General features: G+C 46.8%; 1 protein-coding gene across 4 annotated transcripts in view; it reads left to right on the top strand.

Moving 5' to 3' along the window:
• The window catches only part of PYROXD2 (pyridine nucleotide-disulphide oxidoreductase domain 2), a 375192-nt gene that overhangs the window by 207977 nt on the left and 141058 nt on the right, over positions 1 to 26157 (top strand). For all 4 annotated transcript variants that reach the window (XR_011204918.1, XM_069239656.1, XM_069239654.1 and 1 more), the window contains one exon: positions 10783 to 10924. Coding sequence is in view for 3 of the 4 variants with exons in the window: in XM_069239656.1 (XP_069095757.1) it covers positions 10783 to 10924 (142 nt within the window). In the remaining variant the exon portion in view is untranslated. The remainder of the gene's footprint in view (positions 1 to 10782; positions 10925 to 26157) is intronic.

The following is a 26157-nucleotide window of genomic DNA, read 5'->3' as shown; positions in this document are numbered from 1 at the left end:
TGGTCAAGCTGGAACTTAATAACATAATTATTTACCACTGTTTTTTGAGGGAAGAATAACAAATGAAGCATCCTTTTCCAACCCTCAAGGCGGTAGAAGCATATTCTGAATGTCACTGAGCCCAGTATGGTAAACGAAGAACTGAGTCCACAAGTTTGCTTAAATTTCTGAGCATCTCTGTGGGGTCGTCCTAGGATCCAAAGAACATGACTTGCGGCCCTGAATTTAAAAAAAATCTTGCTCACCCTCCAGTGAAATAAATTGTCTGGGAAAGAAGGAGGTTGTCAACTCCTTCTTGCTTCTGGGTGTTTAATAAAATCATCTGCATCAAGTAGAAGATACAATTGAACTCGTGTAGAAATCGAGCCAAAGGCCAAAAATACAGATTAAAGAATAGGCGAGTAAGACACAAACTTTGCTGCACTCCTTGTTTGGGTTTAGACATGAAAGGACCTCGTTCGTCTCCCTGTGCTCTATGGGATTTAAGGCTGTCCTCTGGCATCGTATTGGTTTTCTGCTTGTGGGTTTATGGGTCAATTTCTCACATACAGCATTGCTTATCCTTGCTTGAAGTATGAATACGTTTGCAAGTGACATGAGTGTGAAAATGCATTGGCAGTGTTTTTGCATACTTACTAGTGTGGCATTGTGGGTGTGCAGCACGTTAGCAGTGCCAACTCCCAGAACACTCTGTCAAAACACCTGTATTACCAATTCCAAAAACACACTAGCAATTTCGCATAATCTGTCGAAATGGCATATATTTTGTGTTGTTACGTACTATTTGCTCCTGCAGAATCCACACACCCTTATTCTGTGACTCAGGATCTATTACTTGGGAACACAGATGCATAAGTTTTGCACATATGCGGTGTCGGATTTATTTGCGCAAAATGTTTTAGAAAATGGCCTCTGCGTTTTAAATAATCTGATTTTTACTACATGCCTGTCTTAATTGCATTTTCTATTCAGAATGAGAACAATATGTGGGAAGGCATTACAGGCAAATATTTCAAAAACTGTCTTCCATGTGTTCTTACTGAACATTTACTCACACCCTTTCCAATATGCCAGCGGGCATCAGAGCCAAGCTTCTCATTAATTCATATCCCCAAAGTGCAGAGCTATTGTGACATGAATGATCAGCAGCAGTGTTTCCACTTTTGAGACGCTTCAGTTAAAATTTTGTTGTCTGCACATCCAAATAGTATAATTTCTCAACAACATAGCTGCTTATAATGTGGAAATCGTTATGGTCGAAACTCCATAACGATAAGTGCGGAATAAATAGATAATAGGAATGTGCAACCCCTCCTACCCCAACAAAACCATTCCCGCTGGTATTCCATGCGTGTTCGAACTAAGGGGCATCGAATAAAACACGCGGATCCACGTGTTCTCATATGGTTGTACATTTAAATCACATTTATAAAATGCAAAGAGTAGAAAACCCTGTGGAAGAAACTTTCCAAGCACTTCATATGTAAATGAACAGAGACATCAGACTGGCTTGGGGTAATTTCTCCCCGGTACCATGGGCCTCCCAGGGGCATCAGTCTGATATCTGACTGTGCACCTGTAAAGTGATTGTATCTTCCCCATGCCTCCCAGACATTCAGAGGCACCACCCTACTTTGTCACTGACTGTTGCCCAGCCGGATCGGCATTTCAGGTTCCCAAGCCTCTTTGTGTTGCTCCGTATTGGTGACAACAGAGAAAATAATCTGTGAAGGATGTTACATGGGCATTGAAACATTTGGCTCAAGGTCGTATAATTACAGTAATCACACTTTTTGTCACTCTCCATCTTTTATATCACACATACATTTTAAAAAGAAAGAAGTCCTTTTATTTTTTGCCTGAAGCAGGCAATTTTTAAAATAATTTTGCAGCACTCTATCCAAAGCATAGGTTCTGTAGATCAAAATGGCCTGCCTCTAAGATGGTCTTTCCACAAAGTCTCATGAAAACAGCAACAAACCACTGGCGTGTCACAAAACCTTCCGCAGCCATCTTGGGGTCAGGATGTACTGATCTCACAGTGAGAACCAAGTTGCAGATCTGCACCTTTACACTTCTTGCTCCGAGGGGCTGCCCTGCTGCTACAGCCTTGTCTTCAATGACTGATGCCTTGTTAAAGTAAGGTAAAATATGTATTTGCATTTTAGCACTTATATTTACAACTATATTTCAGTTCCTAGTTTTTTAAATGTAGAGTTTAAAAAATGTAATAAACATCTAATAAAGTGACATTGCGCACCGGCTCCACTTTGCCGTTTGCATTCTCTTGATGCATATTAGGGTTATAGTAGATGTGACTGCAGCTAGTTTTATTGTAAAGGTAGGAAACATCAGACAGCAGAGATTTAACCTGCAGTCCACATGAAACTTTTTAACTTAAAGCTAAGTTTGCCCAATAAAAGTTGTCTTTGCTGCCAGTGGTACATGCTGTGTTAAAAATCTCTTAGATAGATGCATGTATGTGGGTCATTTCTGCAATTTTTCCCAGTAAATTTAGAGCTGGATGGACTACTCCAGTTTGCAAACCAGGGAAATGCAGTTTGCACACCGGCTGTTTTGTGAATGAAAAAGTAATTTGTGATGCAGCATACGTACTAACAGGTCACATTGTCAATTGTCCTTCCAGAAGGAATCATAATACGACCTACCTAATAGATTTTACCTTTGTGAGGTTATAAGTTTGTAGGTACCCTGTGAATGGCTGTAAATGTAGGGATGGAAGTGTACAATAGACAGCAGCCCTCTGTCACTGCATCTGCATTGCCAAATGGAAAATACATGTTTAAAAAGCAGAAAGTGTACATTAAAGGCACAGACAAAAAATGAATCAAAAGCCGAGAAGTACAACAGCAGCAGAATCCTTATGAACAAGGACATCCAGAAGTATTGGGAGTGTAGTCATCCAAAAGTTTTAAAGAATGAGTTTGGTGTTGATGTGTTAATGTCTCAGAACACCAAGCTGGGGTGAAAGGTCTCCCTGGGTGTGCTGATAGCACATCTGAAATGTAGAGAGGTAAATTAAGTTCTCATCTGGGTCCTCATCACGGAAGTGGTGAATCTGCTTTAATAGCAGTGCAAGATGATTTTTTGAGAACTTCTGATGATAATACCAACTCTGTTCTTTTTCTTCTTGAATTAGCATCATCTTTTGAAACAATGCTTCGTAACGTGCTTTGGGTGAGACTTAAACATATTGGAATTGGCGGCTTAGTGCTGGAGTGGTTTACATCTTTCTTCAAAAATCTTACGCCAAGAGTAATGGTGAGCAGTTTGGGTCTTTGCCCTCTCCAATAACAAGGACCCCTTCTATCTCTTTTATTATTCAATATCTACATCTGTCCTTTAGTAGATATTCCACTGTAGAGCGATGGGTCCTTATACTCTTATGCAGATGATATTCTCCTTATCTTTAAAACATTTGGACATAATGGACCTTTTGCTGTCCTTCCAGCATGTCTACAAAACAAGTCTTGGATGAGTCACAATGACCGCAAGATTATTATGAACAAAACAAGGGTACTTATGTTAAGCAATAATTTAAATGCATGGAATTCTACCCACTGGGTTCCCAACCTGAACTCCAGGAGCAGATAACAGGTTTGGGATTAAAAATTGTTGACGCACTTAAGCTGGACTGACAAATCTCAGTTACGGCTTCCTCATGTTTCTTCTTGCTGGGTGTACTACCAAAAAGTGCTTGAAGATTGGTGGAATCCACTACTGTTATTGTTAGGCTTATTTACTGCAATGCACTTTAGTAAGGTATTCCCAAATATCACATGGAACACCCACAACTAGTTCAAAACCGAGCTTCACATTATATTCTGCAAGCTCCCCTATTCTCGAAAGTCACTCCTCTAGTACACAAACTACACCGGCTTCTGATTCATAACAGAATGCATTTTTAAATCCCTCCGTACTGTTCATAAGTGTTTATTCGATCATGCACTCGAGTTTCCTAAAGTCCATCTGATCCAATATACTTTTAGTAGACCCTTAAGATCTTTTTCAGACAATCTGCTTTGGATCTCTAGGTTTAAGAAAGCATTGAAGGTGATAGACCCTTTTTGGTCCTAGCCTGTAATTTTAGGAACCAGTTGCTTCTGGAGTTAAGGCAGACTCACCCTCTTTTGTATTTTAGGAAGAAGCTTAAAACTTCTGTTTTTTTAGCTAAATCTACTCCTTCTACACTGGCTTAAGTAGCACCATGACACCCTCAGGTGAGCAAAGCATTGTAATTTCTTTTATAATAACATAACATGATAATGAGTGTTAGACCCGACAGCCTTAGGATAGTCATACCCCAACTTTTTGCCTGCATACCTCAAGTTTTCTGACACTGTTTTTGCTGGTTTTAGGACTCTGTGCACTTTCCACTGCTAATTAGTGCTAAAGTGCATAAACTCGCTCCCTTAAAACGTGGTAGCATTGGTTCATACCCAATTGGCATATTTTATCTACTTGCAAGTCCTAGTAAAGTGCACTACATGTGCCCAGGGCCTTTAAATTGAATGCTACTAGTGGGCCTGCAGCACTGGTTATGCCACCCACATAAGTAGCCCTTAACCATGTCTCAGGCCTGCCATTGCAAGGCCTGTGTGCGCAGTTTCACTGCCACTTCAACTTGGCATTTAAAAGTACCTGCCAAGCCTTAAACTTACGCCCCCCATAAGGTGAGCCTAGGTAACCCGTAAGGCAGGGTACAGTGTAGGTAAAAGGCAGAACATATCCTGGTCCTGGTAGTAGAAAACTCCAAAATTTGTTTTCCACTACACTGACTAACACTTTCATAAACTAACATTAGGGCTACCCTCACATACTATTTGAATGTTAGATTCTGATCAGAAAGGGGTAGAGAGGTCATATTTAGTATGGCCAGAATGGTAATGGAAAATCCTACTTATTGGTGAGGTTTGATTTACTATTACTATTTTAGAAATGTCACTTTTAGAAAGTGAGCATTTCTCTGCACTTAAAATCCATCTGTGCCTTACAGCCTGTCTCTAATCCTCATCTGGGTTGGGCTGGTTGACAGCTCCCTGTTCATTTCACCTAGACAATCACAAACACAGAATACTCAGACCTGCACTCATCTGCATACTGAATGGGTCTTCCTGGGCTGTAAGGGTGGAGGGGCTCGACACGTACATTTCAAAGGCTAGTGGCCTGCCTCACACATTGGTCTGCCAAACCTCTTACTGGGCCCCTTGCAGGCAGACCTGTACTGAAAGGGGGCCTTGTGTATTTCAGAACCACTCTTTGAAGTCTCCCCCACTTCAAAGGCACTTTTGGGCGTATAACCTAGGTCTCTGACCCCAGCAACTCAGGCACTTCCTGTGACAGACACTCTGAACCAGATCCTGCAACCTGCCAAGAGGAGCTGCCTGGCTGCCCAAAGGACTCACCTGGACTGCTTTGCTGTGAAGGACTGCTGCCTTGCTGTTGCCCGGCAGCCTTGTTGGTCTCTGGCTCTGCTTAGAAGTGCTCCCCAAGGGCTTGGATTGAGCTGGCTCCTGTTCCTGAAGTATCAGGGCCAAAAAGACTTCTCCTCTTCAAGGACACTCCTTGTGTGGCGAACATCAAAGCACAGCCTGCCAGAAACAACGCACAGCTTGCCCCGTGGTGAAAGAATCACTTCATTGCCAAACCAGAATGATGCAGCCCGGCTCCCCGAGTGCAGATTGATGCAGTGCCTGCATTGCGACTGGAACTTCAATGCACAGCCACACCGGATTGACGCATCGCCGAGCCGGAACAACGCAGCCCAACTTCCTGTGTGAGGAATCAACGCAGTGCCTACGGTGCGACAGAAACTCCGGCGCATCGCCATTCTGGACCGACTCAGCACCTGTGACTTGTCCTGCACGCCCAGGATTTCAAAGCATCGTCCCTGGGCATCAAAAGACCCCCCACCGCAATGAGAATCCAAGACTGCGTGCCAGAAATCCGTGCAACACCCTTGCAGTGTGGGACGAATCGACGTATCCTCTGTGCCATGTCAAAAAATCCGACACACAACTTCCTTTTTCCACACATCTCCTCTGCGGTCTTCGTACGTGTAATTTTGGCGCATAACAGGTACTTTGTACACAGAAGAGGCATTTTCTGATTTCTAAAGACTTAAGGCTCTTCTTATCATTGCAAAAGTGATATTTCAAATTGTGCTTATCAAATCTTGATTGTTTTGACCTTAATTTACTCAGATAAATATCTTATATTTTTCTAAAGCTGTGTGGTGTATTTTTGTGGTGTTTTCACGGTGTTATTGCATGATTTATTGCACAAATACTTTACACATTGCCTTCTAAGTTAAGCCTGACTGCTCAGTGCCAAGCTACAAGAGGGTGGGCACAGGATACTTTGGATTGTGTGTGACTTACCCTGACTAGGATTGTAGTCCCTATTTGGACAAAGGTGAATATCTCTGCCAACTAGAGACCCCATTTTGAACAGTGAGTGCATCAGCAGTGGTATGGTTAACTGAGAAAATGCGTCAGTGGAGTGAAAGCAAAAAAAAGCAAAACCATAGTGCACATAAATGCTAGATGAAAGCTGCATTTGAAGAGTAACACAAAGCACACAAGTAAAAAGCAGTGCAGTCATCAAGAGCACTCATATATGTCAGAAGCTAGATGGCAGCTCGGTAGGTGGTACATCAGAGCACTCTGAACATAACATCAGTATCAGATGTATTATATATGGATGTACTTATACAGCGCAGTCTTAGCTGGGTAGCAGTAGATTGCTAAACAACAGACAACAGCCCACCGATATGACTCAAAATCATTTAGAATTAGGCAGGTTATATGCAGTTTCCTGTTGTAAACCCTTTGTAGAGAGAGGTATTTGATTCTTTAAATTTAATTACAGGAGTCTAGGGGTAGTTATTAGATCTGTTAGACCTGGCATGCTTGGCGTGGTTTCATCTTTTTGCCATCTGACCAGTGGTAAAGTGTATGTGGTCTTCCCCTAAAACATGATAACTTTGGCTTATCCACAATTGGCATATTTAATTTACTTATAAACCCCTCGGGAAAAGTGCCATGTCTGTGCCCAGGGCCTGTAAATTAAATGCTGGTGGGTGTGCAGCACTGATTGTACTAATAACTGCAGTAGTACTCAAATATGACTCAGGTCTGCCATTGCAGAGCCTGTGTGTAAGGTTTTATACTGCCATGTCGACCTGGCAAGTAAATCCACTTGATAGGCTCAAAACATCCTTCGTAATCCATATGTCACACCTAAGGTAAGCCCTAGACAGCCCCAAGGGCAGGGTGCAGTGTATTTAAAAAGTTGGACATGTACTTTTAATTCTTACCTGTCCAGGCAGTGAAAAACACTTAAATTATGTTTTCAATACTGTAAGGCCCATCTCTCCCATAGTTTAACATTGGGATTGCCTTATTACATTTTATAATTTCCAATTGGGAAGGATATGACCCCAAAGTTAGGTGTCTGTGGAATCACAATTTAAAATCACAACTTATGGTGAAGTCAGATTTTAAATTGTAATTCTGAAATTGCCACATTTAGAAAAAATCATCTAGTGCCTTCTGCCTGTCCCTGAATACACGTCTGGGGTGGGTGACAGCCTGAATGTGTGCATTTCCTCTAGACATCCACACACAAAGGGAGCCTAGGTGTGCCTGATGGGCCATCCTCATACTGGTAGGCCATTAAAATCCTGATGGGTCATCCTGTGCAGGATAGGAGAGAGGAGCTATTACTTGCACCTGAATGGACTGTGCCTGTCCCCACACAAAGATCTGCATACCCCCCTGTAGTGAGTCTGGAGCCAGGGCAGGAAAGGCCCATCACCTGCAACAAAGGGGTCTGACATCATTGCATTTGTGAATGCGCAGCTCAGAACCAACCCATCACCTACATCAACTCCACTGCTCCTTGTATTGCTCCTGGACATCGTTGCAACCCCGAAGCAAGGTACTGATTTCAGCAGGACAAGGTTAGTCCCTGTATCCAAACCACGCTCCTTTGCGGTCACCCTAATTTTTGAGATTTCAGCTGGTCTAGTGCGACTAGATAGTCCTGGTTGTCGCTTTATGCTTTTAATTACCATAGTTACAAATATTCTTTAAAAATTCATATCATGACTTCTATGTATTGGATTTTTGTTGTTTGAAACTTGTTTTGCTCATAAAATTACGCTCTATTTTTCTAATCGGTTTTGGTATATTTGTGTGTGGTGTTTTCACTGTTGTACTGTTTTAAGTGTTGCACAAATACTTTACTCATTGTCTCCTAAATTAAGCCTGCCAGTCTGTGCCAAGCTACCAGAGAGCGAGCACAGGTTAATGTTTGGGGGGTAACTTACTTACCCTGACTAAGATTGTGGTCCCTACTTGAACAGGGTGCAGACCTTTGCCAACTAGAGACCCGATTTCTAACAAGGTCAAAAAGGAGGGGTTTCCAAATTGTGGGTGCCTAGATGGAAAAGCCACGCCACCTGTTTTTTTTCTATTTTTGGCAGTGCCCTGGCTACTCATGTGTCACTATGTACCTGAGGTAGTTAGCTTCGTGGACAGGTGTGTAGGGGTGTTTTTTTATTGTCTTGTAAGTGATGCAGCTGATTTTGAGGATGAGTTTGTGGCTTTGTAGCATTTGCCTCCCTTGCTTACAAAGAGGGTTATCACTGTTATTAAGCTAATGTTGCAGCCCATTGAGAACTGGCTAACATGCTAATCACATGATCCTCTCTTTGTCTCTCCTCTTCCACGGCATTAGTTACAGCCAGCTGCAGAGATAATCGCTGGTAATTTCAATTATAAGCCGAACACTGGCTTTGCCAGTGCTTGTTATGAAAGCTCTCACTTGTGGTCGGGCCTGAAACAATTTGTCAGTGGGTCATAAATCGAGCAAATCTGTCTGCAGTATGAAAAGTCTTTACTTTTTTCTTCTCCAATGTGAGCCTAGTGTATATAGTAATAGTATTTGCAAATATACACAAACATGCTTTTATCTGGAGTAAATGTATAAATAGACACTGCCGTAACTATTGTTTAGCACTACCCTTCATGCCCGAAACGAAACCTGTTGCAAACCTACCATCTCGTGTTTAGTGACAGCCAACTTGCCTTTGCTTAGCTAAAATATGGATGTATGGCTATGTTTTTCTTTTTTTTCCTGTGGAAAATTGGTTTACGTTTCTTTCCTATCTACTGTTTCTGTGTTTTCTTCAGTCATGCAGGGATTTTTTCCTGTTACCCTTCTCCTATCTACTCAGGAAAACGTTTTAATGTTTTCTTCTTCTGTTGTGACTCAGTCACAGTGATCTCCCTCGCCAATCACAAGGTCCTCGGACCCTGGCTCTGCGATTCTTAGGGGACATTGGCACTGAGTGGTGACAGGGAGGTGTTTGGTGTGGGCAACATAAATCTAATTCAGCACACGTTTAATCTGTGTGACTAACCAATGTGGTGTTCTTCTGTAAACAATTGCTTGAGTGATGCAAGACTGTTGGTAGCAAAACAATGGAAACTAGCCTGATGTGGACATGGTCCACATAGGTACATGCGCAGCGAGAAGGACCTCGGGGTGCAAGGGGCAGGTTAAAAAAAAAATATATGTAATATTCATAGACCGCAGCACTTTGTGGGGGGCGGTTGGAGGGGTTCAGCTGTAGTCTGAAGTTAACTGCGAAGGAAGAGAGTAAAAACTGCTAACCCCACACATGGATCCGAGTGTGGTGGCTTACCTAAGTGTTTCACCACGTGACCACTCATTGCCAGCTGTAGCAACGGTCGGAAAACTGTTGTTTGATGGCTCAGCAGCTTCCGCACATTCCTGTTACCATTTATAAAAGGCATAGTTAGGCTGAAGTGTAAGGGGCAACAGCCGCACTTACTGTGTAGCCCTGATTGTCTCCTCTCCATGTGCTCTGAAGATAAGCAGGACATTATTTCTCCAAAGTGAGACACAAAACTGTCAAACACAGCTGCAGAATGAAGGACTCTCAAGATGTGTTACCACAGCCGAGTGTTACCTGCCATGATCCCGAGTACAAAAGTAGTTATTCCGTTTAAATATCTTTTCAGTACGTAAAAAAAGTGATGGGAAGAAAAAGAAGCCATGTTAGTATCTCCACCAGTTGAAGAGGCTGAGCTGCATTGCTCCTTGACGTTCACATTTGCCAACGCCATTGAAGTTGAATGTTCACTCTAACATCACTTTTAATTTCTTCAATGTAGAACCGTACAATGGGCTAGCTACTCTGTATTTTAAAGTTCGTAGTAGGAATAATGGGCCAATGCAGCAGCTATTTTTATTTGTATTTGTATTATAGCATCTGCCGACGTATATACCGGTTACTAAAGTCCCTTCTCATGGGTTATAGGCTAATGCCACAACCAAGGGCTTATAACAAGCGAGAGAGACTTTAACATCGGCTACACCCTGCGGCAGAAGGGCTAAAAAGCTGTCCCAACATTTAGCCCACTGAGTGTACAGTGTTCTAAATGAAACGGGGAAAACAGAAAAACAATCACTGGAATGTAGAAGCTGAAGGTTATACCAGGCATTATTGACCACCTGTCACCCCGTTGTCTTCAATGGCTCCCCAATATTTCAGTGTTCTCATAAAGCCTTTAGGTAAATACTTTCCCCAAAGGAAGACTGGCCAATTCAATGCTGCTTTTGTTGCTTACATCAAAAATCCCCATTAGCTATAGATACTGGTAATATTTGTAAGACCAGCATTTGTTTCTAGTTAGTTATGGTACATGTTTATCTGTCTTGTCATTCCAGGTATGTGCTGCTACACCATGTGATGGGAGAGCTGGAGGGGAAGAAGGGGTCTTGGGGCTACGTGGAAGGAGGCATGGGCGGAGTGTCGCAGGCAATAGCCAATGCCGCAGCTGAACATGGAGCAGAGATTTTCACAGACAAGGTTTGCATCTACATTCATTGGGATGAGAGAGGTTCTAGCTATTTGGAACAACATTATCTGCTGGAACTTTGATATTTATGCTTCAATTTGATACTAAGCACACTCATTTTTTCAAAGTATTTTATACAGTAATCCACAAGTCTCAGGCAAAAGTTTTATGCCTGTAAAGTCTTTAATATTTATGTACACAAACATTTCTCTTCCTTTTTAACCCAAACTATTGCATTCATTTTCGTTTTAAATGTGTCTCTAAAACGGTGCCTTATATTAATCTAATTATATATCACAGTGAAAAGTGGATTGACGCACACCCTGACATAATGTGCACTTGTTAACGAGCTTTTTAGTATGTATCACTTTTAATTTATGCCATTTTTTTTTACATCTACCCTAAGACACTCTGGGCCAGATTTACAAGGCCCTATCGCCAACGGAACGTGACTTTTTGTGACCCTGTGGTGGCGCAGTGCCCTGCACCATATTTACAAGCTGGCATTAAGACACTTTTTGTGGCTTAATGCCACCTTGTAAATACAGCCCCTTCACATGCAGCACTTTGCGTGGAAGGGGCGTGCAGTGAGTGTTGCTGTGGGCGTGCCACTGCAACACCCATTTCATTTTGACACTGCCTCAGATGTACGAGTTTTCGTAAACCTGAGGCAGCGCCAAAATCTAACTCTACCCCAAGGGTGGTGTTAGAGTGGTGCAATGAAGAGAAATACTTTCATTTCTCCTCGTTTTTTGCTTTTTCTATGTGTGCTGCATTCTGCCATTTAAGATTTTTTTTGTGCACGAAGGTGTTCCTTGCTGCACATAAACAATACCCTCCTCAACGCAGCCATCCTAGCACCATGGCGCAAGGGTGGCTGCGTTGGCACACAGCAACAAATTTAGCGCTGGCACAGGGGGATACACAGGGGTGCGCTGTATATAGTAAATACAGTGCATCCCTGCCTTTCTAAAATGACGGTCCACAGCACTGCCAAATTTAGAGCAGCACTGCGCATCATCCATTTCTAGTAAATCGGTCCCTCTGTGTTGAGGGACATATTGTTATATTATAGAGTGCTTAGAGCCTGCACATTGCTTGCCATTTGTTGGATTCCTTGTCTTTCTCACTTGCTTGCTTCCTATTTGTTAACTGTCTGGGGTTCCCTTCCTCTTCTGTGTTTATCCCGCCCCTTGAGCATGGGCCCAGTACTGTGTTCTTTCACTGCTCGCTTTTTCAGGTTCTACTTTATTCTTGTTGTTTAAGCACGCTACAGGAGTGCAAGCGTTTTTGTGCTGTCTTCCACATGTGCTTCTCTACCCCTCCACCAACTTGCTCTGTGTTCCTCTCTCTCTCTCTCACACCTGTGAGCTTCTTCCATACTCACCCAGTGGTTCCTTCTCACCTGTGTGCTTTCTTCCCGCTTCCTCCATGTTGCTGCTCTTTCACCCGTTTGATACCCGAATGCTTCTTCCCCCACACACACCTCCTCATGGTGCTTCTGCCCCTTGTCCCTATGCTGCTTTCACCCTCCACCAGCACTCCAGTGTTGCTTCACCATTTTACCCACTTAAAAAAAACACACACACACATTTATGTGTTTTTTTATTTTTTTTGCTTTTTGCTGATTTAGCTCTGATCAGTAACTAAAATGAAAAAAGCAGTCACATTAAAAGCTTTTTTTCTTAATTCTTTAGCCTCGCTGATAAGCATGGAGGATGTGTGCCACGTGGCTAAAACCTTTGGCAGAGCCAGTAGGTCCCAAAGGGGAAACCTATTGGCTTTGCCCATGCTTGTTTTAAAGTGCTTTTAGAGAATACTTGGTGTACGTCGCCCGTGTACAGCACTAGAAAATACACCGTTTGATCATGCTTACAATTAAAATACAATTATAGATTTAATTCAGATGCCTTGTATAGTTCCAACATAGTATTATTAATTTGTATCACGGTCATAGGTTGGCGCTATACAAGCAACAAAGACATTTACATACATTACATGTTAATGTTGGAAATTCTTGTGATACAATAGGATTTTTATCTGTACATGCATTATTATCATAGCAAACTTCTAAGAGGACCGCACTAATATTTAAATTGCAAGACACATTGTAAAATAATTAATAGTGATATATGCAATTTAACAGTATACGTAAATAGGCTATTGCCTTTATGTCCCATTATTTCTCAGTGACTTCTGTGTCACCAAAAAAGAGAAGAAAAAATGGAGAAGGAACAAAGAAAGATAGAGTAATTTTCTGTTCCTATAAGTTGCAACACAATCTAGTGCTTTTAATGCGTAGCGAATGCTGTAAATAAAAATGATGTACCTTCCTGCATGATTTAGTTAGAGCACCCCTAAAAGTTAATTTTAGCTAGTTACCTCACCGATGCGCAAAACTTCTGGGTGAAGTGGGAACTTCTGAGCGGTAGAAAATCCATGCACAACCGAGCTGTAAAGATCTTTCTTAGGCCAAATGTGAGGCTTGTTTCTTGGGCCATAGAGCCGCAGGAACTACCGAGATCTATGAAATGTGACAGTACTGGTGTGCACTACTAATCAGGACACTGGTACTTGAGCTGAGATCCGAAAGCATCTAGAATCTTCCTTAAGACACAAATGAGCAGCTAAGACAAGTTCAAAGACTACAGGATTGAATCTAGTCATCACAGTTCCAAAAAGGATGTGATTGTCTAGCCAAGTATTTTAATTGGTATAGCCACAGCACTTTAATAATATCTCGATGTAGGAATATATGCGTAACGAAAATGATGAACGTGAATGTCAAACAATAAAAAATATAATAATCAAAATGGGCAAGAAACTAGCAATGTACTTACAATAAAGTAATAACACCATTGACCAAGGATATAAAAGCTAATATGTACCATTTACTAGCAGTGTCGGAGTATCAACACCGAGACTTTTGAAAACCCGAAAACACAAAAAAAAGCACAATGTTGCATTGTGAAATGGTAGCATGACTAGACGGTGCTTGCAAACATGGTGGTGGTGGGTTAGACAACAGTCTGCTCCAAGCCCCACAGGGCACAAAGGGCATACTCTGGACCAGCCATACCCTTTTCCGTTCAGCTAACGCGTGAGCTCCGTAGGTGGTGAGGTCGAAGTGGGCAGGATCTGAGGGGACTCATGTCTATACTTATTTAATTTGACACTAACACCCCCCCTACTTTGTTAAAAGGCAGCTGCCCCGTGATGGTTCGTTCCTACATTTTTGATGCCTCAGCTGAAGTGGGAGGGGAAAGAGTCTCCTCTGCTGTGAAGCCGTGGAAGTGACAGACAGCCAAACAAGAAACAGGTCTTCTTGCCAGTGGGTCAGTTGGCTGAAAGAAACGTAAATGAGGCATTTGGTTAATCCTCAAATGTAAAAAATGCGTGGAAGCTGGTATTGGCTTAAATTGATGGAGTCACTTAAAAAGTATTCTTTGACGCACATATTCAGAATGTTTCTGTCACTGGCTCAGACCTGGAAAACAAAAAACACACAAGTCACTGTTCCCCACTGCACCGACCTCAGTCAGTTGTGTGGCTCTCTGTTACATGCACACAGATACCTGCAGTAATAGCATTAACCGATGGGGGTGTCACAGCGCAAAACATTTAATCTCTCACTCATTAGTGTAACTTGCATTTATTTTTCATTTTAGATATGTGTGTTATTTTATATACAGTCGATATAAGGTGAAAGACCAACAAAATAGTTACACAATAATTTGTTCATTTTAGCAGTACCTTTGATCCTACCCCCATGCTTATTGGCCCTGCCCCGAAGATAACAGTACCCATACTTTTTTAATGCACACCGCAGCTTTGACACACTCTTGCGTGTCAGTGCTTGGTTTGCGCCTGTGGTTGTCGGTGGTCTGCACTGGCACTTTTTTGCTCTGCTCTGCTAGTCATGCTGGCATTTGCTGTACACTGCTGCTGCGGCACTCGTTTCTCACGGTCAGGACACCTACCAGAGGAGACCGCTCTCTGGGGCAGAGACTCATTCCCCTCAGTGTTGGCCTGTACATTAGCTGAAAACCATTCAAACCTGCGAGGTCCTCCGGGGTGGGCCTTGAGCCGCCTCACTATAATATCCACCTCCTCATGTCGGGTAACACTTTCTCCCACCGTTGCCCCTCTCTGCTGTACCAGGGTCCCTCTATGTCCACGTCTGTCCCTCTCTGCCTCTCTATCTTTGTCTTCCTGATCTGGGTGTCATTCTCTGCCCTTGCCAGCAGGGCGTCCCTTCCCAACCATACCATGCGTCCCTCTCTAACTGCTGTTTAACTCTGCTCACCTGTGCTGATCTCTGCTCTAACGTCAGCCTCCCCAGACTGGGCTCTGTAGTACCCCAAGACCGGACAGGAAGCTTGTGTGTGCTGAGGCTGCGGTGTGCACTACAGAAGAAGCAGCTCAAGACTCTGCAGTGAGACTCCAGCACCTACCCGAGGCAGCCGCAAGACTGTTAGATGGCACTCAGCAGCACATCCTAAGCCTCTATATTAGCATGGCAGACGAAGATACCAGCTGCATGTGAGAGTTCATGAAAGCGGACCCTCTCCCATTTAAAAACTGTCACGAAGAGCACACAAGTCATTGGAGTCAGACAAAACATCTCCTGGTGAGCATAGGCAGCTGCTGAAACACTGGACTGTTGGCTCCTCTTTCTTTCTCCGACTGAAGCCGGCACGGTAACCACAAACTTGCTCAGGCTCCCAAAAAAAGGGCCCCACATTTGTGAATCATGACATCTTGTGCATGAGCACAAAACATTATTTGGGTGGAACTCTGCACAACTTCACCATACCAGTTGGTCTTTCCTCCCACTGTTGCACTTCATTTTACTTTCTCTCAGTCGCTTTCTCCCACCTAAACCAGCCCTTACCCATAAAATGTCAATCCAGTTCGCTCTCCTCCACCTCTGGTGGCAAGAGGTGCAAGTCGATAACAGCAATAGAGGTGGAAGTAGGTGGCATCAGCAGTTGCAGTGTGGCGGTGCCCGACTAAGAACAATTTTGGTCTTTGGCGCTTCCCTTTTGTTTTACAAATTGAGCACCGGTCAATATGAATAATAACATTTAACAACTCATCAACAACATCAACAGTAATAACATTTGACAACTCATCTCACTTGAAATGTAGCACTGGATTCTTGAAGGAGGCCTTTCACCTCTGGTGAGATAAAGACAACTTCTAGGTGCTTTTTGAACATCACTGGGCTCCTTGTACTGACTGACTCTGGGCTAGTATTGGAGCAGGGTCCACATCAGTAGGATGCATCAGTAAGGCAGGCACGCAGAGCTTCAGCAGGCCTGTAAACCTATTCACATCCAGAAACAAATGAGCAGCCCTCAGCTTCATATTCTGAGAGCAGCAGTGTCCAAGTAGGCCTGCACCTTATTCTATGGCCATTTCAGTTTCCACAGTTTGGGGCAGATTTATGAAAAGTGGCGCTGCACGTACTGCAGTGTCACTTTCCTTGCGCCCCTAAGCGCCCCCTAACGCCACCATGTATGCACTGTATTTAACATACTGTGCACCATGGCGGTAGTTAGGGAAACTACCGTTATAATTTTTTACACTAGTTCAGTGCTTTCCAAGACTATCATCACAAATTATGATGCTAATCCTGCAAAGCACCCAGAGGCCAATTGAAAGCAAGGGGAACCTCATTTTAACACCTGCTCTGAGCAGACGTTAAAAATCCAGGAAAAAATTATGAAAAAAAATCTTTTACATTTCTCTGCACCATTTTCTCGGCCCCCCAAGCACCGGAACATCCCCCTTGCATACATTATTCTGGTGCAGGCATAATGTGGCGCAAGAGGTTACAAAGTGGCACTATGCAAGCATTGCACCACTTTGTAAATATGGCGTGGCATCTTTCGCCTTCCAACACCACAGTAGCATAAAAAAAATATTCTAATGTGGCATTGGAATGGCGCTAGGCCCTCTTAAATCTGGGCCTTTGTGCCTTCGTCACTGACTGTGAACCTTAACTTATTGGCTCAGCCACAGATAAACGCATAGGCTGCCACCAAACAGTTGTTCAGAGAACCTGCCTGATCCACCTGCTTTCTCTGAACCCCTAATGCTTCTGGCCTGGTTTTCATTGCCCCTGGTCAGTCGACATTTAACATGGTATCCCTGTCATTGCTCCGACAGGTCCTGTGCTTAAACAGAGCATATATATTAAGGGGAAGGGTGTGCGCCCCCCTGCCCTCGCTGAGCTTTAATAGGCCTTAGGTACACCATCCCCTGGGATCAAAATTGAATTATAAGGAGAGGGGTCTGCGTGGCCCAGCTCCGTGAGCCTGGTGTGGCCCAGGGGATCCCATCCTCCGGGGCCTCTCTAAATTAACGTTGGGTGCCCTGGGGCACCCACCAAGCAAAACACACTACGAGGAGGGGTGCATGCCCACTGAGCGTCATTATGCCCTGGGCATCCCATCCCCACAGGCCAGATTCAATTAAAAAGGGGAATGGGCCATGGGTGCTTACTCCTCAAGCCTTATTAGTCCCTGGAAACCCCATCCCCCATGGCTGAATTGAGCTGAAAAAGGGAGATGGTTTTGCACCCCCCCCAAGAGCTTTCTCAGGCCCTGAGAATCCTATCCCCCATGGCAGTATTTGTTTTAAAATGGTAGGGGGCTATCTATACTTGCTTCCTCCCGGTGGGAACAATATCAGTTGTGCTTCCCTGCCCATGAAAGCAGACTTTTAAGTGGGGGTACACATAGGGCCACAAATCAAAACTGGTGGGCTCACCTACAAACTAATAACTAATATATATATATAAATATACACACACAAACACATATATAAAACCTAGTGGCGGTAGTTGTAGTTAGGACCATGTTTTCATAAAAAATGCATTTTTTGACCTGCCTATATCTTTGGCACCATTTGCTGGATCTTCACGGAATGTTCCAAAAAAAGTGTTCAGGTGGTTCTTGTTGTGCATGGAACATTTTGGGGTGATCTGTCAAGCAGGGGGTGGTGTGAGAAAAATGGGGGTCAAAAAAATTGTGCTTCTAATGTTACTTCCCATAGGACCTTTAACCACTTCTGCAGCCTGAACTGCTGGATGGAATTACACCAAATTTGGCAGAAAGCTAGATTACGGTACGCAGATTACGCTTTCACTTATTTGGTGTAAATTTGTCCAGTAATTTTTGAGATATTAAATGGAAAATTAATTTGTTTATCTACGAACACGGATCCTTCGCAATGTATTTGTGAATTATGATGAGCTCGTGCAGGGAAATGCACAGCTCTGATTGGCTTGAAACACTTCAAACCAGGAAGTGTTGGCAGCCATCTTGGGACTCTGCTTCAGCTGAGTTCCTCAAAAAAAGTATTAAAAAAGACAAGGGGCCAGGGTATAGAAACTGTGACCCCTAGCTCTGGTGCTCGGGTCCCAGATTAACCGCCCAGAGCTAAAAAGCTTTTTTTTTTAAAATGTTTGCTGCGATTCACAGCAGATCTGGTGAAAATTTAAAAAAAAGAAAAAAAAACAAGTGCAGGCTCCTGCGCTTGTTTTCTATAGAGTCACCGGGTGGGCCAGGTCCCGGGGGCATTCATTTATATATGAGGGGGGCTGGGCCCCCCTGCAGCCCCGAGGACCACCACCTTCCTGGGGGGATTTCGGTTAAATGTGCGGGGGCTGCATGGCCCATCGGCCACCCCCACAGCCCGGGGACTACCACCACCTTTCTGGTGTGGGGGGGCTGCACAACCCCCTGCAATCCAGAGGACCACTACCTCCTCAGGGGGCATTAAAGAAATTTGGTGCGGGGCGTGCATCCCACCTACAGTCCCAGGGACCAACACCTCTCTGGGGAAAACCCTAAATACAATAGAAAAGGTGTCTGTTTTGGACCCCCCACAGCCCCGGGGACCACCACCTCCCTAGGGCTGTTCTATGTTGGAGGCCCCCTTCATGGAGTCACTGATGGCCCTTGGGACCTCCCCCACCCAGTGATGGCTCCTGCTATGTCCCAGGTTGCCCACTCCTGGGACATAGCTGTTTGGTGTGGCTTGGCAGCAGCTTTGAAGCCGCTGGCAAATCACAGGAAACACTCTGTTTCATTGAAGGGAGAGCTGTTAAACAGCTCTCCCTTCATTGGAGCAGAGGTTTCCTGTGTGTGCCTGCCCACAGTGATGCAGGCAGGCACACCAAGGAAACCGCGTTCACTCTCTCTCTGTGACAGCAATGCTGGCTCCCACAGGAGGTGAGGAGCCAGCTGGGACCGTGGGGGCCTTCAGGCTCCCCCAACAGTCCCCAACATTGAGACTGGGTGCCCTGAAGATCGGCCTAGGTAGGGGGGCTCCGCTGCCCCACTGCCACCCCCCAAAAAATAAATGTTTAGGTTGGGGTTGGGCTCCGGTAGATGGGGTCCCCGAAGTGCGATTGGCCTGGGGAGGGGGCCACATGGTCGCTCTCCCCAAAATAAAAAATGAAGGCCCTCGTTACAACCCTAGGGGTCAGTGATAAAGCGGCGGTAATACCGCCAACAGGCCAGCGGTAACAAAAATGGAATTATGACCACGGCAGAAACCGCTCAGACAGACAGCCACTTTAACACACCGACCGTCAGGGCGGAATCAGCAAGCACCACAGCGGTAACCGCCAACAGCCAGGCGGAAGCCAATGTTCCACCCACTGTATTATGACCGGCCTATCCGCAACCTTTTCCGGGGCGGTACCAACAACATCAAAAACCTGTCGGAAACACTGCACAGAAGGGAAACAACTCACCATTGGAGACTCGGGGAACAACCAAGACGCCATGGAGCCTGAGCTGCATGTCTTCCCCATGCTTGTCTACCTTCTGCTACATTATGAACACCAACGCCGTCGAAGACGACCACGGTGAGTACTTCCGCCCAGCACACAAGAGAGAGGGGGAGGAAAAAGAGAGTGACACACACACAAAACTCCACACTCCCATGCCCAACACCATACACACAACCAGATGCAGCAACATAACATATTTACCCCGTACCCCTCAGGAATAATGCAAGGACAAAATGATTTGAAGGAAGTGAGTGTAATATGATAAAATACTATGAATAAGTGCATCCAAATCCAAACGTATATACATATTTACAAATGTAGGGACACTGCCCAGTCCTCAATGTCCGTGAGCCACACTGCTTGGTCCTGGGGAGTGCAAAGCCACAGCCTCTCAAATGGGTGACCACTTCCACTGGTTCTGGAGGGGGCATTGTGCCCTGTGAGCTTCACCCTTGGAAGGATGGGGTGAGTGGATGGCTTCTTCCACTGGTTCTGGCGGGGGCATTGTGCCCAGTGAGCTTTATCCTGGGAAGGATGGGGTGAGTGGATCTCATCTCTACTGGTTCTGGAGGGGGCAATGTGCCTAGTGAGCTTCATCCCGGGAAGGATGGGGTGAGTGGATGTCATCTCCACTGGTTCTGGAGAGGGCATTGTGCCCAGTGATGCAGATCTTGGGGAGTGCGAGGTCACAGTCTCTCACCTGGGTGTCACACCCACAGGATTTGCTGGTGCAAGGCCGCACAACAGCCCATGGATGCAGGACTACACATTGTCCGCCATCTGTGATGGCTGCTCAGTGGTGGCAGTGGTGGTGCTGCTGCTTGAGCTGACAGGTGTGGGGGAAGGCTCCAGCCCATCCCCTGCAGCCTCGGACAGCTGCCCACTGGGGCTGCTGCTGCTGACAATGGTGCTACTGGTTGAGCTGGCAGTGGTGGGGGGAGGCTCCAGCCCATCCCCTGCAGCCTCGGACAGCTGCCCACTGGGGCTGCTGCTGGCAGTGGTGCTACTGGTTGAGCTGGCAGTAGTGGGGGGAGGCTCCAGCCCATCACCTGCAGGCTCAGACGGCTGCCCACTGGGGCTGCTGCTGGTGGTGGTGTTGGTGGCGGTGCGGGTGGCAGTGCTGGTGGCGCTGCTGGTGGCTGTGCTGGCAGTGTTGGGGGGAGGCTCCAGTCCTTCCCATGCAGCCTCGGACAGCTGAACCACCATGGTTGGTGGTGGGGGCTCCGAATGAGTCCCAGCACCAGGCCTCCTGTTCTTCCTGCCTGCTGGTGCAGGCCCCTTGCCCTTCCTGTCAGCAGCCGGGGATTGCTCCTTGCCCTTCCCTGTAGCAGCTGGGGGTGCCTCCTTGCCCTTCCTTGAAGCAGCTGGGGGTGCCTCCTTGCCGTTCCCTGTAGCAGCTGGGGGTGCCTCCTTGCCCTTCCCTGTAGCAGCTCGGGGTGCCGCCTTGCCCTTCCGTGTAGCAGCTGGGGGTGCCTCCTTGGCCTTTCTTGAGGCAGCTGGGGGTGCCTCCTTGGCCTTCCTTGCAGCACCTGGTGCAGGCACCATTTCAATGTGGTTGCCTGGTGCCCAGTATCCTCTCCCACCTGGAGTAGCTGTAGACACTACTGTGGCCCTGGACTGGGTGGCTGAGGTGCTTGCCAGGGTTCTGACCACCCTGTCCCGACATGAAACACGGGGGGAGTGGTAGGGAAGAGGTCAACGGTGGAGAGGAAAAGCTTCTTAGGGACATTGGGACGGGAAAGGGGAGAAGGATTGGGAGAGGAGGAAGAGGAAGTGCTTGTAGGAGGTGTCTGTCTGCTGTGTTTGGGTGCAGGTGCATGGGCTGGATGCTGTTGTGAGGTGGATGGCTGTTGGGTGTCTGAGTGCTTGCGTTTGTGTACTTTGGGAAGAGGGAGCGCAGACACAGTGGGAGAGGACATAGGGGATGTGTGCATGGATGTGGGGGTGGTGCCAGTGAGGGGTGTATAGTGACAGTCGTGCTGGTGATGGTGGTAGTAGATGAGGATGTTGTGCATTCAGGTGTGAGTGGAGACGATACTGGGAGGGAGGTGGACGAGGAGGGGGCCACAGTGGAGGCAGTGGATGTTGGTATGTCTGATTCTGGATGGTGTTTGTGTGAGTGCCTGTGGGATGATGTGTGGTGCTTGAGGTTGCCTGAACCACTCATGTGTGTTGTCTTGTGTGCATGCTGGTCTGCCTGGGTACTTGGGATAGGTTGGGGTTGAGGGTAATGGGATTGGGTAGAGAAAGTTGGAGGGGGGAGGCTAGAAACAGGGACAATGGCTGCCATCAGCGAGGAGGGCAGAGCCTGGATTGATCTCTGTTGGGCCACCATGACAGTGTGAATGCCCTCCAGGAATGCATTTGTCTGTTGCATTTGGGCTGCCAGCCCCTGGATGGCATTCACAATGGTTGACTGCCCAGCAGAGATGGATCGGAGTAGGTCAATAGCCTCCTCACTCAGGGCAACAGGACTAACTGGGGCAGGATCTGAGGTGCCTGAGGCGAAGGAGATGCTCACCCTCCTGGGTGAGCGGGCACGGGAAGCATGCTGAGGGGCTGCTGGGAGGGTGGTGCTGGTACGGGGGGTGGCAGCTGTACCTGTAGTTGGATTGGGCACAGAGGTGTCCACCACCACCTGGGAGCTTCCATCGGAGGAGGTATCACTGTCCGAACTGTCCCCTCCAGTCTCCACCGTGGTGCTCTCCTCGCCCTCTGTCCCACTGGGGCCCTCACCGTCGGTGGATTCGGCATCCTAAGTCCTGTGGGATGCAACTCCCTCTGTCGCTGGTGCCTCTGCTCCTCCCCCAGATGATGCTAATGCACAGAAGGACAGGGTGGCAAAACAAATAGGGGGGGAAGAGTCAAAGGATACACTTGGTCAATGGCTGCACCAACACCATCGTTGGCGCACACACAGGGAACAGCCCTACGCACTAGGCAATGCACTACCAGTCACAATGCTATTCACCAGCCCATGAACAGGGACACCTAATGCCAATTGCAGCATACCTGAGACCCACAGATCCATGCCCAGTAGTGGATGCCTACTAGCTTGGTTGGAAGAAGTTTACATCAGAACCCTGCCCAACATGGGACCTACCCTGCAATGTCAGGCGTGACCTAGGGGCACCCACAGGCCCATATCCCCCACCTGGATACCACGCGCAAGTTGTATATTGGGGCACTGTACTCACCTCCTTGTGGCTGCTGTGATGCTCTCAAGCGCCCTTCCAGCTCCAGATAGGCCACCGCCAGTATGCAGGCCATCAGGGGGGGTCAGGGTTCGATGGGCACCCCTTCCTCGTTGGGAGGCCTTCCCCAGCTGGGCCTCTGCCATCTTCCATGCCCAGTGTCTCAGGTCCTCCCACCGTTTCCAACAGTGGGTGCTCCGCCTGCCGTAGACCCCCAGGGTTTGCACGCCTTTGGCGATGACACGCCATATACCCTTTTTTTGATGGGCACTGACCTGCAGAGAAATGGACACAGGGAAAGGTATTAGTCCGACCGTCCTGCCTGTTACACTCATGGCCCCCCATAGCCCTTCCCATCCCCTTACGCACAGACATGGCCCAGCATACATGATGCACGCTTCCCAGGGTCCATCTATCAACCCCACCCCACATGAGGTCTTCACACACACCACTCCATGCATTCATGCCCCATGCATCGTGCTTACAGTGTACTGACCTGTTGGTCTGGAGGTCCATACAGCATTCGGTACTGGGGTAGGACCCCATCCACCAGTCTCTCCAACTCTGCCACAGTGAAGGCAGGGTCCCTTTCCCCAGTGACACGAGCCATGGTTGCTTCCAGACACAGGTCACAGCAGCACATGCAGTGTAGGTCCTCTCTGGTTGAAGGTCAGGAGCAGGTGTGTGAACAGATAGAAAATGGTGGTCACGTCCGCAGCGGTGCGGACCATCACTGCCGGCGTACATCACCATTTGCCACTGTACCCCATAGGGCCCAATGATAACCTATAAGTAGTTGCACGGCGGTTCTCGACCGCCTCCTGCAACGGCGCACAACGTCAGCGGAATTACCTAATTTCCACATGTCCCCCCATACAGTACAGGCGGGCGCCATTTCAGGTGGGGGGTGCAGGCCATGGCAACTAACTCCATCACAGTACACATAAGCACCATTTGGTTTCCAACAATATACCGTAAAAATCAGAACATGCAATGAAGTGTAGTGTTTGGAAATATGAGATATTGACCAGCTGCTCACCGTTTTGCCCCATAGATTGCAACCGCTGCAGATGAATAGGAGATGGAGACATCCCACCGTGTGCAAACCCCGTGTGGACTTGGGAACAATGGAGGACAGGCACGTTATCCTCACCGATAGACTGGACCGGGTCACAATCACTGAGCTATTTGACAGATTGGAGCCTGACATAATCTCTGCTACCGGTACCACCAGCTGGATCCCCCTTTTGTGCAAGTCCTATCTGTGCTCCATTTCCTGACAACTGGCTCCTTCCAAGTGACAGTGGGCTTGGCAGCAGGAATGTCTCAGCCAATGTTCTCAATAGCGCTGACAAGGTTGTTGCCTCCCCTGATTAAACACATGCGCAGCTACATCGTTTTCCCCCAGGTGGAGGATTTAGCCACAGTTAAAAGCGGAGTTCTATGCAATGGGACATATCCCCAACATTATTGGGGCTATTGATGGTACACATATTGCATTTGTCCCCCCACCCCCAGAGAAATGAACAGGTGGTCAGAAATCGAAAGAGCTTTCACTCAATGAATGTGCAGATAATGTGCCTGGTGGACCAGTACATTTCCCATGTCAATGCAAAATATCCTGGGTCTGTACATGATGCCTTTATCCTGAGGAATAGCAGCATCCCATATGTGATGGCTGAACTCCAGAGGCACAGGGTGTGGCTAATAAGTGAGAACTGGTTCCCACCCAGTGGTTGTTGGTGTATGGGTATGGCGTGGGCCCTAAGGGTTAGTGTGTGTTTAACAGTTGTCCCTCAATATTTTCAGGTGACTTTGGTTACCCCAATCTCTCATGGCTACTGACCTCTGTGAGGAATGCCAGGACAAGGGCAGAGGAATGTTACAATGAGGCACATGGGCGAACAAGAAGAATTATAATGAAGACATTCGGCTTCCTGAAGGCCAGGTTTTGTTGCATCCATCTCACAGGTGGTTCCCTGTGCTAATCACCAAAGAAGGTCTGCCAGATCATTGTGGCATGCTGTATGTTGCATAACCTTGCCTTAAGTCGCCAGGTGCCTTTTCTGCAGGAGGATGAGGCTGGAGATTGCTGTGTGGCAGCAGTGGACCCTGTAGACAGTGAAGATGAGGAGGCAGAGGATGAGGACAACAGAAGTGCAATCATTCGTCAATACTTCCAATGACACACAGGTAAGACAGTGTAACTTAACATTTAATTGACAGTTTTGTGTTTGACATTGTCACTGGGAGGCTGATTTTGCAACTTCTCTGGACACTCACTGTACCCTTTGGCATCTCTATTTGCAGATATTTGTGCCCCACTATCGCTCCTGATCTGTTGACTGCAGCCACCTACATGTCATTCCTATGTATAGATTACTGTACAGTTGAATTGCAATGTTTAAAGGAATACATACTTAAATCATTTGACATACTCCATCCGTATTTTTTCAAAGGGTGTTTATTTAAGTGCAAATAAATAGAGGGGGATGTGCAATTGGCTGGGGTGATGGTGAAGGAAAGTTCAGGATAGAGTCCAGCCTGTGTGGATCACAGGTGCATTGTCCAAGGGGGCATAGGAAGGGGACGCAATGGCAGTTCAAGGTGGACAGGGTGACAGGGTGGTACACAGTGGTGACATTCAGGAAAGTCTTATTTCCTGGCGGGGTCTTGGCAATAGTCTCTGGCTTCTGCCTGGATCGCAGGGAATGTTTGCAGGGGGTTCTACTTCTGCAGGGGGAGGGGTGCTGGTGGTCTGTTGGTCCTGTGGCGGGGTCTCCTGTCCACTAGCGGCAGCGGATATGGAGGGCTGTTCATCGGTTTGGCTAGTGACAGGGGCCCAGTGGTGTGCTACTGCCTCCCTCTTAGCATTGGCCATGTCTGCCAGCACCCCTGCAATGGTGACCAGGGTGGTGTTGATGTCCTTCAAGTCCTCCCTGATCCCCAGGTACTGTACCTCCTGCAGCAGCTGCTTCTCTTGCGTCTTGTCCAGTACCTGGTCCAGCGTCTCCTGGGAATGTTGATATGCTCCGAGGATTGCAGTGAGTGCCTCCTGGAGAGTCGGTTCCCTGGGCCTGTCCTCCCCCTGTTGCAGAGCAGTTCTCCCAGCTTCCCTGTTGTCCTGTGCCTCTGTCCCCTGAACCGTGTGCCCACTGCCACTGACCCCAGGTCCCTGATCGCCCTGTGTTTGTGGTGTGCCCTGGTGTCCCTGTAGTAGTGGACACACTGCAGATTGACG

Source organism: Pleurodeles waltl, chromosome 6 (genome assembly GCF_031143425.1).
Source record: "Pleurodeles waltl isolate 20211129_DDA chromosome 6, aPleWal1.hap1.20221129, whole genome shotgun sequence".
Lineage (NCBI taxonomy): Eukaryota > Metazoa > Chordata > Amphibia > Caudata > Salamandridae > Pleurodeles > Pleurodeles waltl.
This window is presented reverse-complemented; position numbering and strand designations above follow the sequence as displayed.